The sequence below is a fragment of the Ochotona curzoniae genome, unplaced genomic scaffold (genome assembly GCF_017591425.1).
Source record: "Ochotona curzoniae isolate NIBS_2020 unplaced genomic scaffold, NIBS_Ocur_1.0 patch433, whole genome shotgun sequence".
NCBI classification, from domain to species: Eukaryota; Metazoa; Chordata; class Mammalia; order Lagomorpha; family Ochotonidae; genus Ochotona; species Ochotona curzoniae.
Window position 1 is genome coordinate 627,954 of NW_024467010.1, and position 16,572 is coordinate 644,525.

Genomic DNA, 16,572 nt, shown 5'->3' on the forward strand with positions numbered 1-16,572 from the left:
CTGGCCCACAGTCCCCACAGGTTCCGTCGGGGGAGAAGGCGGGCGGCAGAGGAGCAGCTGGGCCTGACGCCCTCACCCGAGGGCTGGGGAGCCCCCTTTCCCCTATGCCACAACAGGAAGAAAGCTGCCCTCTTGGGAGCCACTCGGGTATGTATTTGCTGTGGCAGTTCAGCTGCTTGGGATGTACTTGCGCCTGGTCCTGGTGCTACTCCACTTCTTCACGAGCTTCCTGCTGATGCTCAGCCTGGGCGCCCACAGGTGACAGCCCACCCACACGGGAGACTTGGTGAAGGTCCAGGCTCTGGCTTCTGTGTGTCAGGCTCAGCTGTTGTAGCTCTATGAAACGCTCATTCTGCTTTTCAAATGAATAAAAAAGATTACCACTTGGGGTATCTGCACTCCATGTCTGAATCCCTGGGTTTGAGTCCCACCTCCACTTCCGATTCCAACGCCCTGCTGATGCGCAGGGAGGCCCCGCCTGCACAGCCCGGTGAGTCCCGGCCCAGTGAGGCTGCTGCGGGAATCTGGGCAGCGAACCAGCAGTAGGACGGAAGGGATCTGTCTCTGACTTAAATTAAAAAACAAAAATTAAAAAGAAAAATGTGGATGCCCAAGAAACCAGTCCATGGGCGTGTAGCTGGGTGGTCTGAGACCTGCATGCCCCGCACTGGAGCACCTACCTGTGTGTGGCAGTGTGCCAACTCAGGATCCTGGCTTCCCGCAGCTGCAGCCTGGGTGGCCGGGGCGCCAATGGAGGGCTGCCTGCCTTGGGGCTGACGCAGACTCATCACCTGGCCAGCCAGGGGCTGACCTGGGCATTTGGGGACCACACAGATGACATCAGTGTCTGTGAGTCTCAAACGCTAACAAGCAACAGAAGGCAGTCTGCTCGGTGAGAGTCCAAGCCGCGGTGTGGGACGCCTTGCAGGCTCCTTCGGTCTCACGGTGTGCATGCGGCTGTGGGATCTGGAACGGGCTTCCGTGCAGCTCGCTTCTCTAACTCGACGCTGGTCTACGCTGGGGCTGCTCAGCCCGCCTCTCCTCGCAGATGGTCACTGCTCAGTAACTTCCGGGTTCAGTTTAAAGCTGTGTGGTTCTGAACGTCTTTGCCTACTTGCTTTACATTCATGAGTGAGAGCCTTAGAATTTCCAAAAAGACATGCCCTTTTCCTCCCTTTTTATTTGAATCCACTTTTAAGATGGAAAATCGTGGGTCTGGTGTGGTAGCATATTTGCTAAAGTCTTTGCCTTGTGCTGGGATCCCAAATGGGCACCACACCAGTTTGTATCCCGGCTGCTCCATTTCTGATCCAAGCTTGTAGCTTGGAAAAACAGCGGAGGACGGCCTAAAGCCTTGGGACCCTGCACCCGTGTGGGAGACCCAGAAAGGCTCCTGGCTCTGCTTTTGACTATTATAATTTGGGGAATGAACCAGCAGACGGAAGTCTTGCTATCTCAGACTTTCAAGTAAAAATAAATATTGAAGAAAAATAATTAAAAACTATTGCCTGTTACTTATGTCCTGAATATCTTTGTTTTTTAAAAAAATATTTATTCATGTGAAAGAGTTAGACAGGGATAGAGATATGTCTTTCTTTTTTTGTAGTGAACTTTTTAAAATTTTAATATTTTGACAATCTTTTAGAGACATATCTTCCATCTGTTGGTTCACTTCCCAAATTGGCTGGGCCAAGCTGAAGCCAGGAGTCTGAAACTCCATCGGGGTCTCCCACGTGGATGCAAAGGCCTGAGGACCTCGTCATCTCCCACTATTTTCCCAAGCCATTAGCAAGGCGTTGGCCTGGAAGAGCAGCCAGGACTTCACTTGACTGCCAGTTGCAAGTGATACTCAGTCTGCTATGCCATAATGCCAGCCCCTCTGTTAAACTTTAATGATATAGTTTTTTTTTTTTTTTTTTTTTTTTTTTTTTATAAGATTTTATTTTGACATTTTTTACATAGTTAATTAGGGTAAGAAGGTTCAAGGGCTACATGAAAGTGGATAATACTAGTATGTTTTCCATATTGTTACCTTCATGTTTAAAGGGGGTTATTTAAGGGAGAAGGCCCACCCAATTTCCCACCCTCCCCAGGTCCCGGATGTAGGGCATGCTCTGAGGTTCTTGCTCAAGTGGTTTTGATATTGCCACAGTCATGAATCGCTGTCAATCTTGCCACTCCAAGCACTATGAGATCTTTGAAAAATCCACTGATTGACATAGTCCATCATAGCTGAGATGGTTGCTTGACCTGTTCTGTCTTCTCTCTTTTCTTCGTTAGGGTTCTGAGTCCAGCATTTAGATTAGGAAGATCTCCAAAGAAACTTCTTGTATGTGCTAACAAGTACAGGGCCTGGCACCGTCCATCGCTCCAATCAGCTGGTGGTTGCAGTTGCTGGGTTGGTTCTGTTTTCACTCCCGACTTCCACTGGAACCAATGGGTGTTGCAGTCCAGCCTGGTTCTGCCCAGCACATACTTGGCCCTCACATAAACCAGTGGGAGCTGCAGCCTAGGTTGGAGCGACCCACAATAACCCCCACCAGACCCACTCCCTACCCTGGTTTGCCAGTAAGTGTAGCAGTAATCCAGTCTGTCCCACACCCCATTCCACCCCAGCCGCTATCTTAGTTATCTTAGTTTTATGTCCTGTGAAAGTGGTAACCCAAGAGGGATGAGCCCACTATTTCCCTCCCAGGCCTCTCCCACTCCCAGATTCCAGTTGATGCTGCGTCTAAGCCCAAACAACCCTTGCCCACTTTAATTTTGCTTGCACCAGTAGGAATAATCCGCCGAGTCCGGCTTTTCCCTGATCTGGTCCGCATGAGGCGCACAGGTGTGGTAGCTCTGCCCAGTCTGGTCTGCCCCCATCCCAGCCCATGCTCTCCTGCGGAAGTAGCTGTCCTGCAAAGGAACCCTCCCTTATTCCCCTGCCGGCTCTGCCCACTTCCTTTCTTGTTCTCAGGCTGGTAGGGCGCTGCGGTCGCTTCCGGTACAGGCAACCTCACCTCGGCATTCCATAATGTGCACTAGTCTTTGTTGCGACCAACCCTAGGTCGGCCCACACTGGTGCCTGGATTTGCCAGTGGATAATGTGGACAGATTCAGCCTGGTCTTGCCCCCACATCAGCCAATTGTATGCCAGTGGGTAGCTTTCCATGGCCTTTTCTGGGCTGTTTCCTATCATGTTTCTTGCGTTTACCTGCCGGGTCTGTGTCCTGCCAGAGGAGTTGCTCAGGCTCCTCCATCAGAACCTCTCCCAATGCCAGGTTTCACGCTTACCAGTGGGTCCATGAGCCAACCCTACTCAGTCCACCTCCTGTAATAACAGGAACTGTGGCTTTTCCTGTCTGGCCTTCCACCCAATCTGGTTCTTGCTGTTGGATGTTCCAGCCCAGCCATGGTTTGTCTATACCCACATATGGCTCACACATGGCTCAGTAGGGGTTTGAGACCCTGCCTGGTCCATCCCACATCTGCCCTGGTCCTCCAGAACACCAGGGGGAGTCGGGGTCCGGCCCGGTTCGGTGCATCCAATCCCAGTCCACACTTGTGCCAAGGGAGACTACAACTGTTTCCAGATCAGAACGCAGCTCCCCTAATGATATAGTTTTTTAAAAAAAGATTTATTTATTTTTATTGGAAGTCAGATATACAGAGAGGAGGAAAAGCAGAGAGGAAGATCTTCCATCCACTGATTCACTCCCCAAGTGACTGCAACGGCCGGTGTTGTGCCGAACTGAAGCCAGGAGCCAGGAACTCTTCCAGGTCTCCCACATGGGTGCAGGGTCCCAATGCTTTGGGCCGTCCTCAACTGCTTTCCCAGGCCACAAGCAGGGAGCTGGATGGGAAGTGGAGCTGCCGGGACTAGAACCAGTACCCATATGGGATCCCAGCACGTTCAAGGTGAGGACTTTAGCCGCTAGGCACGCCGCCAGGCCCTTGATATAGTTTTTTAAAGAAGATTCATTTCAAAGGCAGAGCTGGGAAGGGTAACATGTTTGTATATGTGTGCAGGTATATGTGTATACCCCATCTGCTGGGTCACTCCTCCAATGTCTGAGAGTCAGGGTTAGGCCAATCAAAAGCCAGGCGCTTCATCCAGGTCTGCCCTGTGAGCACGGGGGGCCCCAGGCCTTGGGCTGTCTTCCACTACTTTCCCAGACACACTGGCAGGGACCTGGATCAGCGGGGGGCAACTGGGACTTGAACCGACGTCCCAGTGGGATGCTAGCGTTGCAGCACGGCGGCGCAGCATCACTGGGGTGGGCTCATCTTCTGTGCTTCTGCCTCCTGCCGCTGCACTGGGACGGCCCTGGGGGATCTCCACTGTGAATCCCTTGTTGGACTGGAAACACACTCCTGGGCCTTCACTGGTCTGCTCACGGCTGCTCTTGGGGAGGCACCTCCTTGCGTGGCTTTCTGAGTGAGGTTGTGCCTGACTCAGAGCCAACTATAGAGTCACCTGTGTGCGTCATGCAGCCGAATACACTTCATTTCTAGAATGAGGGTGAGCTGGAGTGAGAGAAAGCGCTTTGCACCCACTGGTTCACTTCTGCCATGTACACACTAGCCATGACTGGGCCAGCGACTCAATCCAGGCTGTCATATGGTAGCAAGGCCCCAAGGCCCTGAACTGCCCCTGCCGTTTCCCAGGGTCGGCACTGGCCATAGCCAGGGCTAGACTCCCGTTATTCTGATCCAGAGCAGTTGAGACTCGAACTGACGCCCGTCTGGAAAGCCAGCACTCCAGGCTGAGGTCCTACCCAATAGACCACAGCACCAAGTCCTGTCTGGTAAAAGTTTTGACATGGATGTGAATATGACCTATTTTATAAAGCTGTAATGCAAAGTAAATTGCAAAAGTGTCCAGCATTATCTTACTGTGTGAGCACAAAATAAACATAAGCAGAGGCTGTGGGGAGGGGCACCAGAGTTGGGCAGCACCGCGTTGTCCCCTATCGGCAGAGATCATGGGCCTGGCGCTCATGCCCAAGCAGTCCCCTGGCCCTGGTTGTCTGGGGGACACGAGCAGCAGTTCCAGAAGCCGGAGGGGGCTCGGCGTGCTGCCCAGAGCTGGTGGTCACCCTGGGCTTCGCCGTGAGCATGGAGGGTGAGCAGGTGAGCCGAAACAGCCTTCTTGGAGTGAGCACGCGACCTGGCAGCCCACCACGCTACTGTTCATCCTATGGAACAAAGCTGCAAGGCCTCTGCTCAGGAGGGAGCCACAGCCGAGGCTGGGGATGGTTCCAGAGTTCCTTAGGAGAGAGCTTGGCCCGGGGAGGGGGGGGCGCCCAAGCACTGCTTCTGGCCTCAGGTAGGATGTCAGAGTCTGGAGCTGCGGTGGAGAGGCAGTGGCCACAGGAGGGCACATTGTCAACAGAAGGAGCCAGGGCCAACAGGCATCAGGGCCTGAGCCCGGCACGGGTGGTGCTGCACCTGCCCTGCTAAGACGGGGGCGTGCCTGGGTCCCAGTCCTGCCCACACAGCCGTGGGCAAGTGAAGCAACTGTCCCATGTCTCAGTTGCCTCCTTGGAAAAGTGGGGTAACAATATCAGGTGTCCCCTACAGGAAAGTACTGAGTAAATGTTAATGCCTGTTCCTTTTCTTGTTTTTAAGATTCATTTATTTTTGTTCGAAAGGCAGATCTGCAGAGAGTACAGAGAGAAAGATTTTCTGTCATCTGGTTCTATATTCCTTTTGGAAATAGAAAAAAAAAAAAAACCCAAAGACACCTTGTTTAAAAATAGATGAGAGCAGGGGTGTGTTGTGGTATAGCTTGTTAAGCTGCTGTCTGCTACCCTGGCATCCTATATGGGCATTGGTTCAAGTCCTGGCTGTTCCTCTTCTGATCTGATTCTGGACTCGATAAGGCAGCGGAAGATGGCTCAAGCGCCCAGGCTGTTGCAACCATTTTGAGGAGTGAACCAGCAAGTGGAAGCTCTCTCTCCCTCTCTAATAGGGAGACATTGGTGGCAGTGCAGCTTAAACTACCACCAGTGACCGCAGCAATCCAAACGGCGTTGCTCCATTTCTGACCCAGAAGGTGGCCCAAGCACTTGGGCTGCACCCACAGTGCCTGGCTCCCCGTCCGGCCGTTGACCATCTGGGAAGTTGGACCAGTGGGTGGACAATCTCCCCCTCTGTGTAACTGTTTCACGTAAGTCAATCTTCCAAAACAAAATGCACACGCAAAACACAAGGCTTTGGGTCAAACCCGACAGTCGCTGTGCGAATGGACTGTAGCCTGAACTGTACCTGCAACCTGAGTGTGGGTGCCGCGGTCAAAACAGCATCATCCGCATAGAAAGAGGAACCCCCGGCCCTGGCGGGACGGGTGCCGAGGGTGTCCCTGCGACAACGGAGCGAGAAGCGCTGCTTCGCTGCTTCATCCAGGGCTTGAAAGTCCCAGTTTTCCTTCTGCAAACATTCACGACTTCGGAAACCGGCCAAGGGGCGCTTCTCGGGGTCCGCACCGCGGGTTCGAGCCCCGGCCGCGCCGCTCCTCGGGTACGAACTCTGGACCTTGGGGGCGCCCCCCGCCCCGAGCCTCGGCCTCCCGGCCGGGGTGCCGACGCGACAGGGTGACAGGCAGCCCCGCCCCGCCGGGCCCGGCATTGGCTCGCCCGGCGTCCCCGTCCCACGGCGGGGCAGGGCCGGCTCGCGGCCGCCGAGCCCGAACCCGGAAATGCGGCTCCGCAGGTGCGGGGGGAGGGGGATCCGCGCGGGCGCCGCGGAGCGACGTCGCGGCCAGCCAATGCGCGTGGGCGGCTGCGGCGGCGCTGCGGAAGTCCCGCCCGGCGTGGCGCGGGGGCGGGGCGGCGCCGGGGGCGGCGGGCGCAGGATGAGGGCGGCCATTGCTGGGGCTCCGGCGCGGGGCGGAGGACGCTGAGGGGGCGCCGGAGGCTGGGCGCCGGCGGGGGCCCATGGCCAGGACCACCAGCCAGCTGGTGAGTGCTCGGCGGCGGCGGGCGGGCCGTTAGCTCCGGCCGGGCCGCCCGCCTAGGGTCCCCGGGGCCGGGCGGAGCCTTGGCTGCCTCGGCCGGGCCGCGCTCGCTGCTCGGCCTCCCCGGGCCGTCCCGGGTCGTGGCGCCGGCCGGGCCGCGCGGGGAGGCCTGGAGGTGTCACCGGGCCAGGCGGGGTGGCAGTGCCTGGAAAGTTTGTTTCCGAGTCGGCGCGGCCTCTGCTCTGGGGCTCGCCTCGCGTCCGGTGTGCCGAGGAGCCGGCCGGAGCAGCACCTGATGCTCCGGGCGCCTGGCCGGTGGCCCCTTCCTGCTGCGCCCCGGGGAGGCTTGGGGAGGTCGGGCTGCAAGCGTCGCCCAGGGCGAGGGAGATAGCAGATAGAAGGGACCTTGCAGGCAAAAGACCCAAACAGAGCGGCCGTTGGTTGAGTCCGAGTCACACGCTGTCCTGCCAGGGGCCCCCAGGGGTCTCTGGTTTCCCGTGTTGCTGTCTCTCGGGGTGGTGATGTTTTCCTTGGGTGAACTTCCTGGAGTCTTGGGAGATGGTTGAACTCGAAGGTTCAGACCTTGGGCGGTGGGTGCTGGAAGAATGGGAGGCTGCAAAAGGCAGAGCCCCGCAGACGGGCTGACTTCCTAGCCTGCAGGCGCTCGGCCTCCTCGTGTGGGGGCTGTGGGCGCAAGTCTGAGTTCTCCTTGAGCCCCACAACTCATCCTGGGAATGACTGACCCGGAGCCTGCTGGGTGGAGGGCTTGCCCTGAGGGAGGTAGTGCTGGGCCGGGAGCCCCAGGGTGCATGGGGCTGCACTGTGGGTGGAGGGACCCATACAGCTGTCTGCAGCTTCTCACTGAGCAAGCTTGGGCGTGCAGGGAGCAGAAGTGGGTTTTGGGGGGCAAGCAGCCCTCCCCAGGAGGAAGTGAGTGCTGTGGCCGTGAGCTGGGGTCCCTACATAGGTTGCCTAGCCTGGGCTTTTTGCTCCGGGACAGACGGACTTGCCCACAGACGTCGGGGTGCTGCTGCCGGCCTGCAAGAACCCTGGGGCCTCTGCATTTGTGACTGTTCAGGCGTCCGGGAGCTATGTGCACTGTGCGGGGAGGCGGTGGGCTGCTCCCACTTCCTGAGGGGCCAGTCTGTGAGCTGTAGGTGCTGAGGGAGGCCCCTCCTGGGTACCGCAGGGAGAGGTGGGCTGTGCCTCACACGGGAAAGACCCGGTATCACCTGACTTGTCCTTGGTCTCCAGTGCCTCTGCCCAGGCCCCTGCATTGGTCCTGCGTGTCCTGATGGCCGGCTGGGGCAGGAGGTGTGTGTCTGTAGGCAGTTGGCTCAACTCGGTGACTGCTGGCCGCTCAGAAAGCCGTCAGCCAAGAGGCTCCGCCCTGTTCCTGGGGGGATCCGGACCTTGCTTGGGGAAAGGCAGCATGTTTTGGATTCGCTGGAGGGTAGAGCTGGGGATGGGCAGTGTGGTTGCCTGTGGAGGGACATACCGAGTCCTGGGAAGTGGAGCAGGTGTGTCTGTCCAGGGTGTCAGCAGCGGTGCTCAGCTGGTCCTGATGCTGCTGTGAGCTGCTTGGGAAGTGGTCCTCTCTCCAAGGCAGATGGGGCTCCCAGCTGTGGTTTTAGACAGGAGAAGCTGACGGCTGCTCCGGCAGGTTGGGGGTGCTTGTGGGCAGCTGAGTGGCCCTCCTGAGGGACAGAGTTGGCCCACGTCGGTGGGCTGGCAGGCATTGCTGGGGCGAGGGGTGAACAAGGCTGGTTGCCTTGGAGGTGACGCATTGGGAGGATCGTGGCCCCTTGTGAGGCCCTTGGTGTTTGTAGAGGGTTTGGGTAAGGATAGATCTCTGGGGAGTCGCCGTTGCTGCTGAGACAGCGGGTGCCCCTGCTTGGTGGGGGGAGTGTGGCCTTGCTGTGCGGACACGGTGTCAAAGGGTGGTTTTCCCGGGAGGAAGTAGCTCTGTGGAGAAGAGTTTTGTGCAGGAATCATCAGGTGTTCCCGGCGGTGTGTTGTGCGTTTCAGGAGACCCAGGGCTTTAATAGAGAGGATGGGTGATGTTCGGTGTCCAGCCGTCATGTCCCAGGCTTCTGGGCTTCCTGACGGCTATCGGGGTGTGACCATGTGGCTGCACAAAGTCTGTTTCCATCCTTTCAGTCTAGAACATTTTCCTGGTGTTGTAACTGAAACTTACTCCTAGAAGTGCTGGGCCATTTGGAATGTGTTCATTTATAGGGTTGAGTCTGTGAGTGCACTTGGGGTGCAGAGTTGTGTTCAGGAGTCACTGACAGTGGACTTGAGTGGCCCTGGCAGGGCGAGCAGGCATGAGCTTTCTCTCGGGGCTTTGCATAGGCCAGGGAAGGTGGGCACGTGGCTCCTGGGGCGCCCGGTGGCTTTCTTTCCACAGGCACGGTGAGGTGCCTGCTGTGTTGCCACTGTACTGGGGAGTGTTTCAGAGGGGCCTGCAAGGAAGGGCAGTGTGGGAAGGCGGGTCTGCGTGCCAGGGCTGGGCTGCCTGCCTCTGTACTCACTCCTGCTTACTGGTGAGCGGCTTCTTATAAAAGGTCCACTCTTGAGCCTGTTGTTCTCTTTTGGAATTTATTTTGTTTATTTATTTATAATGATAGATTCGTTTTATTTTTGATGATGTTTGATGATGAGAAGGATGCCTGCCCATTGCGAACCACCAGTCATGATGGGAAGAGGCCAGGAGTGAGGGAATGTGGGAGAGACTACTGCTTCCAATTTTCCTGTCTCTTCCTGTTTCTGGGGAAAGAGGAGAGCGAGACGAGGATGGGGCCGCTCCCAGCAACCTAACCACAGCAGTACCCGAGGATGTGGGACAGCCACTCGATGTCATCGTCTGGGTCCTCACTTGGAGCCTGTCCCCAGGTGCTGCTTCAGTGGTTCAGTGGTTCTGAGATGGTGGTGCTTGCTTCCGAGGTGAGGAAATCCTTCCAGGTCTACTGGCTGATGTCATCCACTTGAGTCTCCACTCATCCACATGCTTGCTGCTGGCCCTTAGCTGGGCGAGCTGTCCAGTTTGCTCTGCCTTCCATCCGCTGCAGGATCTGTCTTGTCCCCCTGTGCAGTCATTGCACAGGCTTCAGTGACTGAGGAGACCACAGAGCCTGGGAGCCCAGGAGTCCAGTTAAGGCTGGGAGTGCCCAAAGAAACCTCGTCAAAGGGGACCCAAACTGGACTCCTGTGTATGCCACTTCTGATCTAGCTCCATGTTAGTGGCCTGGAAGAAGCAAGAGTAGATGGCCAGGGTCCAGCGCTGCAGTCTAGTGGCTAATGTCCTTGCTTTTTTTTTTTTTAAGATTTATTTTATTCTTATTACCAAGTCAGATATACAGAGAAGAGGAGAGACAGAGAGGAACATCTTTCCTACAATGATTCTCTTCCCAAGTGAGTGCAACTGCCGGTGCTGCGCCAATCTGAAGCCGGGAACCAGGAGCTTCTTCCAGGTCTCCCACACGGGTGCAGGGTCCCAATGCTTTGGGCCGTCCTTGACTGCTTTCCCAGGCCACAAGCAGGGAGCTGGATGGGAAGTGGAGCTGCCGGGACTAGAACTGGTGCCCAAATGGGATCCTGGCGTGTTCAAGGTGAGGACTTTAGCCACTAGGCCACGCCACTGGGTCCAATGTCCTTGCTTTGTATGTGTCGGGACGCAATATGGGTTAGTATCCCAGCTGTTCCACGTCCCTTCCAGCTCCCTGCTTATGGCCTAGGAAAACAGGGAATAATGACCCAAAGTGCTGGGCCAGGATCTCTGTGGGAGACTCTGGGGAAGCTAGGAAAGCTCCTGGCTTTAGATTGGATCTACCCCAGCTGCTGCTGTGACCACTTGGGGAGTGAACCAGTGCATGGAAGCTCTTTCTCTGTCTCTCCTCTCTGCTGTGGTTGGTAGGGGAGGTTGGGATCCTCTCTCTTGGTATCCTGGGGACGCGTCCTGCAGTTGGCCCGTATGTGCTGATGGGCTTGGGCCGCAGCCCGTGCCCTGCGGCTGTGTGCAGGCCTCCTCGGGGATGTGGTCTGGGACCTGTTGTAGCAGAGGCCCTCAGCAGTGCTGGGAGCGGGCACTGCCCTTGCTCCCTCCTGGCCTGTCACCTTGGCCCGCACTCTGCCCTGCACAGCCGGGGAGGACGCCCCGTTGTCCGTGGCTGCCCTGTTCCCCATTTCTTGTTCTCTCTGATCTTCCTCGCTGCCTGGAAACCCCCAGGAGGGTGTACTTTTCTGACCAGCCCACTCGCTGGCGGCCTGCCTGGTCCCCTGTGGTCTGTAGCACACCGTCCTGGGTGTCTCTGTCCCGTTTGTCCGCCTGTGACGCCCTGGACCGCACAGCCCAGAGTCTGGGGACGACTGTTGCTTTCCGTGCTTTCACCTCAGGTTCTCATCCCTGGGCCTCCTGTGGAGTGTTGGTCTTTGATTATTGAGAAACGCGGCCCTCTCCAGATCTGGGGCTTACTTGCCTCCTCCTACATTTAGTCCTTTTTTTTTTAATATGTGATTTATTTGGAAGGCAGAGTGGCATAAGGAGACACACACACACAGATTTTTTCCATTCACTGATCACTCCCTAAGTGACCCAGAACTCCATCCAGGTCTCCCACATGGGTGACAGGGGTCCACAACTTGGGCCATTCTGCACTGCTTTTGCAGAGCCACCTGTGACTCAAACCAAGACCTCAGCTGGTGTCACTGGTGTCAGGAACCCATGTGCCACAGTGCGTGCCACAGGGAGAGAGAGATGGACACGCACACAGGCACCTTCCACCGGCTGCTTCATTTCCCTGATGCCCACAGCAGCCGTGCTGGGCTGGGAGCCGGCAGCTGCCTCCCGTGTTTGCGCCATTCCCTGCTACTTTTCAGGGTCAGCAGGAAGTTGGGTCTGAAGCAGAGCAGAGTTTCAGATCTGGTCCTCAAGTGAGAGGCACAGGTGTCCCAAGCAGCATGCTGACCGTGGGCCACAGCGCCAGCCTCTTGATGCCCACTTATACTCCTTTCCTCGCGCCGAATGCCTGTAGCAGCTAGACCTGGTGCAGGGAACCCAGGGCAGGGCTCCCGCGGGGGCGGCAGGAGCACAGCCACGCTGCTGCTTCTTAGCACTGCATCAGCAGGAAGCTGCAGGGTAGCAGAGGCTGGGCACCCCCAGGCACTCAGATGCGGAATCCACCTGCCAAGCCAAACCCTGCCCGTCGTGTGATGCAGACATGGACCAGCTGAGTGCCACCGTGCTTGCTGTGGACTTGGGATTGAAAAGGAAGGTAGCACTCTTTTGAGTGTATTTTACCACAATAAAAATACTGTGTAGTTAAAAAAGCACTTTGTGGGGGCTGGCGTGATGGCTTTAGTGGCTAGATCCTTGCCTTGCATGTGTTGGGATTCCAAAAGGTCATTGTTTTGTGTGCCGGCAGCCCTGCTTCCTTTCCAGTTCCCTGCCTGTGGCCTGGGAAAGCAGTCGAGGATGGCCCAAAGCCGTGGGACCCTGCACCCGTGCGGGAGATCCAGAGAAGGCTCCTGGTTTCAGATTGGCTCAGCTCTGGTCATTGAGGCCGCTTGGGGAGTGAACCAGCAGAGGGAAGATCTTTCTATCTCTCCTCTCTGTAAACCTGCCTTTCCAAGGGAAAAAAAAAAAAAAACGCCCTATGACTTTGCTGAGCAAAGTGAATGTACTTAATGCTCAAGTGGGGACAGTGTCTGCAGTGCCCACATTGCATACTTACACTAAGTCACATGGCTTCAGATCCAGCTCTTTGAAACAAAGATTGATTTTCTTTTAAAATTTTTTGAAAGATTTATTTATTTTTATTACAAAGTCAGATATACAGAGAGGAGGAGAGAAAGAAAGAAAAATCTTCTGTCGATGACTCACTCTCCAAGTGAGCGCAACTGCCGGTGCTGCGCCGATCTGAAGCCGGGAACCAGGAACCTCTTCCGGGTCTCCCACACGGGTGCAGGGTCCCAAACCTTGGGACGTCCTCGACTGCTTTCTCAGGCCACAAGAAGGGAGCTGGAAGGGAAGCGGGGCTGATGGGATTAGAACCAGTGCCCATATGGGATCTTGGCATGTGAAGGTGAGGACTTTAGCTGTTAGGCCACCGTGCTGGGCCCAGAAGTACATAAATCTTACCAGAAATATATGGGAGAGCAATTGAGTACAGCCCAAAGCCTTGGGACCCTGCACCTGCATGGGAGATCCAAAGGAAGCTCCTGGCTCCTGATCAGCTCAGCTCTGGCCTTTGCAGCCACTTGGGGAGTGAACAGGTAGATGGAAGGAAGATTTTTCTATCATCTCCGTAAATCTGACTTTCATGTATATGTGTGTATATATATATAATAGATATTTAAATCTTATCAAAATATATAAAATCTTATTTTTATTTTGCCAGACCATTTGGAAGGCTGATTGTCATAGAATGTTCTCGCACCTGGATTTGTCTCATTAGGCTATATCCAGGCTAAGTATTTATGGCAAGAATACGGTGCTCAGGAGATGATGTGCTGGGTAGGGACTCTTAATTTCTTCTCTTTTTATGATGGACTATTTTTAGGAGACTTCTAGGTTTATGGAACAGTTGCAGAGACGGCAAACACACACACTGTGCCCAGACTTCTCAATCACTTTTACTGATGCCTTTGATTTTGTTCTGTGACAGGTGATGAACTAATATTGATATATGGTAGTCTGTGACTTATGTGACATTCCTTATTTAAAAGTTTTGTTTTGATTTATTTGAAAAGCACAGTGACAAAGAGGTCCTCCCTATGCTGTCTTATCTCTGAGATGTCCGTGCCGGCTAGAGCCAGGAGCCTGGAGTCTTGCTGGCTATCCAGGTGGACGTCAGAGACCCAAGTGCGCAAGCCATCAGCCACTGCCTCCCACGGTGTGCTTGAGTGGGAGGCTGGGTCAGGAACTAGTCAGGGGCTTGAAACCAGGAGTGGCATGCAGGTAGTTCGTGTTATGGCTGCTTTAAAAAAACTTATTATTTTTTTTTTGAAAAGTCGGAGTTGCACAGAGGGAGAAGAGAGATAAAGAAGAGAAGAGAGGGAGGGAGAGAGAAAAATCTTCTATCCACTGATTCATTCCCAAGTGGTAGGCTGGGCCGGCCAGGAGCCAGGTGTCTGGAACAGCGGGGTGTCCTGTGTCGGCGTCTGGGACCCGAGGCCTGCGCCTCCTCCGTTGCCGTCCCAGGAGTGATGGAAGTGCAGCAGCAGTCAGTGGGCTGCTGGTGCCGCAGGTGGTGAGCGCTCCGTCTTGAAACACTCTCCTGTCTGCAGCCAGGGCTCTGGGCGAGCTGCCTGGGTCCCCATGGCTTCTCCAGAGCTATGCTGTCGCTGCGGCACGGGCAGCAGTCCCACAGCGGCCTCACGGCTCGGGCCTTGTTGGAGCTGTGGCCGGGGGCCCAGCAGCTGTATGGGTCAGATCTGGAGTGCAGTTTGGGGTTGTGTGTAGTGTCCTGGCTGTGCGGTTTGGGGTTGTGTGTAGTGTCCTGGCTGTGTGGTTCAGGGTTGTGTGTAGTGTCCTGGCTATACGGTTTGGGGTTGTGTGCAGTGTCCTGGGCTGAGGCTCCCTGCCTTCCTGACCATTATGCTCACCTGAAGTCTCCAACCTGTGTGACAGTCTTGGGCGGCAGTGTCCCTGGGCACTGTGGGCGCAATTACCTGAGGACCGAGGAGACGATTGTTCTGGTGGCCCCTCTCCCCCAGCACCACGTGTCCCCTGCTCAGCTGTCTGTGCTTCCACAAGATCCAAGAAGGCTCTTCGGGCCCTTGACCGTACTCTCATTCCTAAGGCACCCATTGTGGGCCCAGGGGTGGGGGCAGCGCCTCCTCCCTCGGGCTCCAACACTTGGGAGCACGTCAGCCTTGAGAGTCTCCTGGGTTTTCCCTTGGGAGCCGTGGACAGGTGGCCTGAGGAGGTGCTCGAGCTAGCTGGTATTGCTCAGCTCTGGAGAGCCGCAGTAGCCAGGCCCCTGGGCAGAGAGGGGAGTGTGAGGGAAGCCACAGCTGGCTCACATTTCTTCCAGAGTGAAGAACCCTAGAGCCAGGCTGAGGGGATGCTGCTGCCTCGGAGCGGTCTTGGGGCCAGGGCTGCTTGCCTCTGCCAACTCATTTCCCTTCCTGCTCTTTCTCTTCCTTGTATGAGATTTTCCCCCGTGGTCACAGTTAATTACAGTCTACTGATTGCAGGCCCACAGCCCGGGACATATAGTTTTTAAAATGTGCACCCAGGGGCTCAACAGGCTAATCCTCCACCTTCAAGTGCCGGCATCCCCTATGGGTGCTAGTTTGTGTGCCAGCTGACCTGCTTCCCGTCCAGCTCCCTGCTTGTGACCTGGGAAGGCAGCGAAGGGTGATCCAAAGCCTTGGGACCCTGCACCCACATGGGAGACTTGGAAGAGACTCCTGGCTCCTGGCTTCAGATTGGCCCAACTCCAGCCATTGTGGTCACTTGGGGAGTGAAACAGCAGATTGATCTATCTCTCGCCCTCTATAAATCTGTCTTTCAAATAAAAAAATAAACACAAATATAGATTTTATTTGTGAATACACTCTTCTCATTCAGAAAAAAACCCTCATGATTTAGAAAAAATCATGTGGTTTAAATTATGTCATTTTGATTTGTTTATTTGGTTAATAAACTGTAGCAGACTGTCCTGGAGGGCTATGGCAGCTGGGGGAGGTTGGCTGTGGGCAGATATGACTTGTACTCGTTGCCTGAAGCCATTCCTGAGTGGAAGACGACTGGCCTATGCTTGCTGTGGGAGGGGGTAGCTGTGTGTGTCCAGTCCCTCTGGGAGGCCTGTCCACTGCCTGTCCATTCCCTCCCCTCTGTGGGGACACTCCAGAGGGTGTAGCCACGAGTCAGGCCCAGGGTGGGGACGATGGGGAAAGCTCCCTTTGGAGGAAGCTGAGGGCTGGGTGAGGGGTGCCACCTGCTGCTGCCTGCAGCTGGAGGCCCAGGCGGTGCCCTCGCCAACTACAGCTGGAGGCCCAGGTGGTACCCTCGCCAACTACAGCTGGAGGCCCAGGCGATACCCTTGCCAACTGCAGCTGGAGGCCCAGGCGATGCCCTCGCCAACTGCAGCTGGATTTTGCATGGTGCATGTTTTGTTTTCAAACTTGGAGACTTTCTGTCCCACCACAGAACTTGGTGGGACATGTGTTAAATTCATACTAAACTTTTTTTTTTTAAAGATTTATTTTTATTTTTTTTTTTTTATTGGAAAGGCGGATATACAGAGAGGAGAGACAGAGAGGAAGATCTTCCGTCCGATGATTCACTCCCCAAGTGAGTGCAACGGCCGATGCTATGCCGATCCGAAGCCAGGAGCCTCTTCTGGGTCTCCCACACGGGTGCAGGGTCCCAAAGCTTTGGGCCGTCCTCGACTGCTTTCCCAGGCCACAAGCAGGGAGCTGGAAGGGAAGCGGGGCTGCTGGGATAGAACCGGCGCCCATATGGGATTCCAGGTGTGCAAGGCGAGGACCTTAACCACTTGTGCCACCGCACCGGGCCCGGGGTGTGTTCTTAAGAGGGGGAGCTGCTGGCAGAGCTGGGCTGCTGGACCTGTCTGGGTCTGATGGGAAGCAGCATCTGAGAGAGCCCCTGGTTCTTCCCT

The 16,572-nt window shown here is 55.6% G+C and overlaps 1 protein-coding gene across 3 annotated transcripts in view; it reads left to right on the top strand.

Annotated features, from left to right (window-relative positions):
• The first annotated feature begins 6,806 nt into the window (after positions 1 to 6,806).
• LOC121167932 (3-phosphoinositide-dependent protein kinase 1) overlaps positions 6,807 to 16,572 on the top strand; it is a 51,226-nt gene continuing 41,460 nt past the window's right edge. Inside the window, exon 1 of one of the 3 annotated variants that reach the window (XM_040997661.1) lies at positions 6,807 to 6,947. In XM_040997661.1, the coding sequence (XP_040853595.1) occupies positions 6,924 to 6,947 (24 nt within the window). In that variant the 5' untranslated portion in view covers positions 6,807 to 6,923. The remainder of the gene's footprint in view (positions 6,948 to 16,572) is intronic. The other 2 variants (XM_040997660.1, XM_040997662.1) reach the window with 2 other exon arrangements.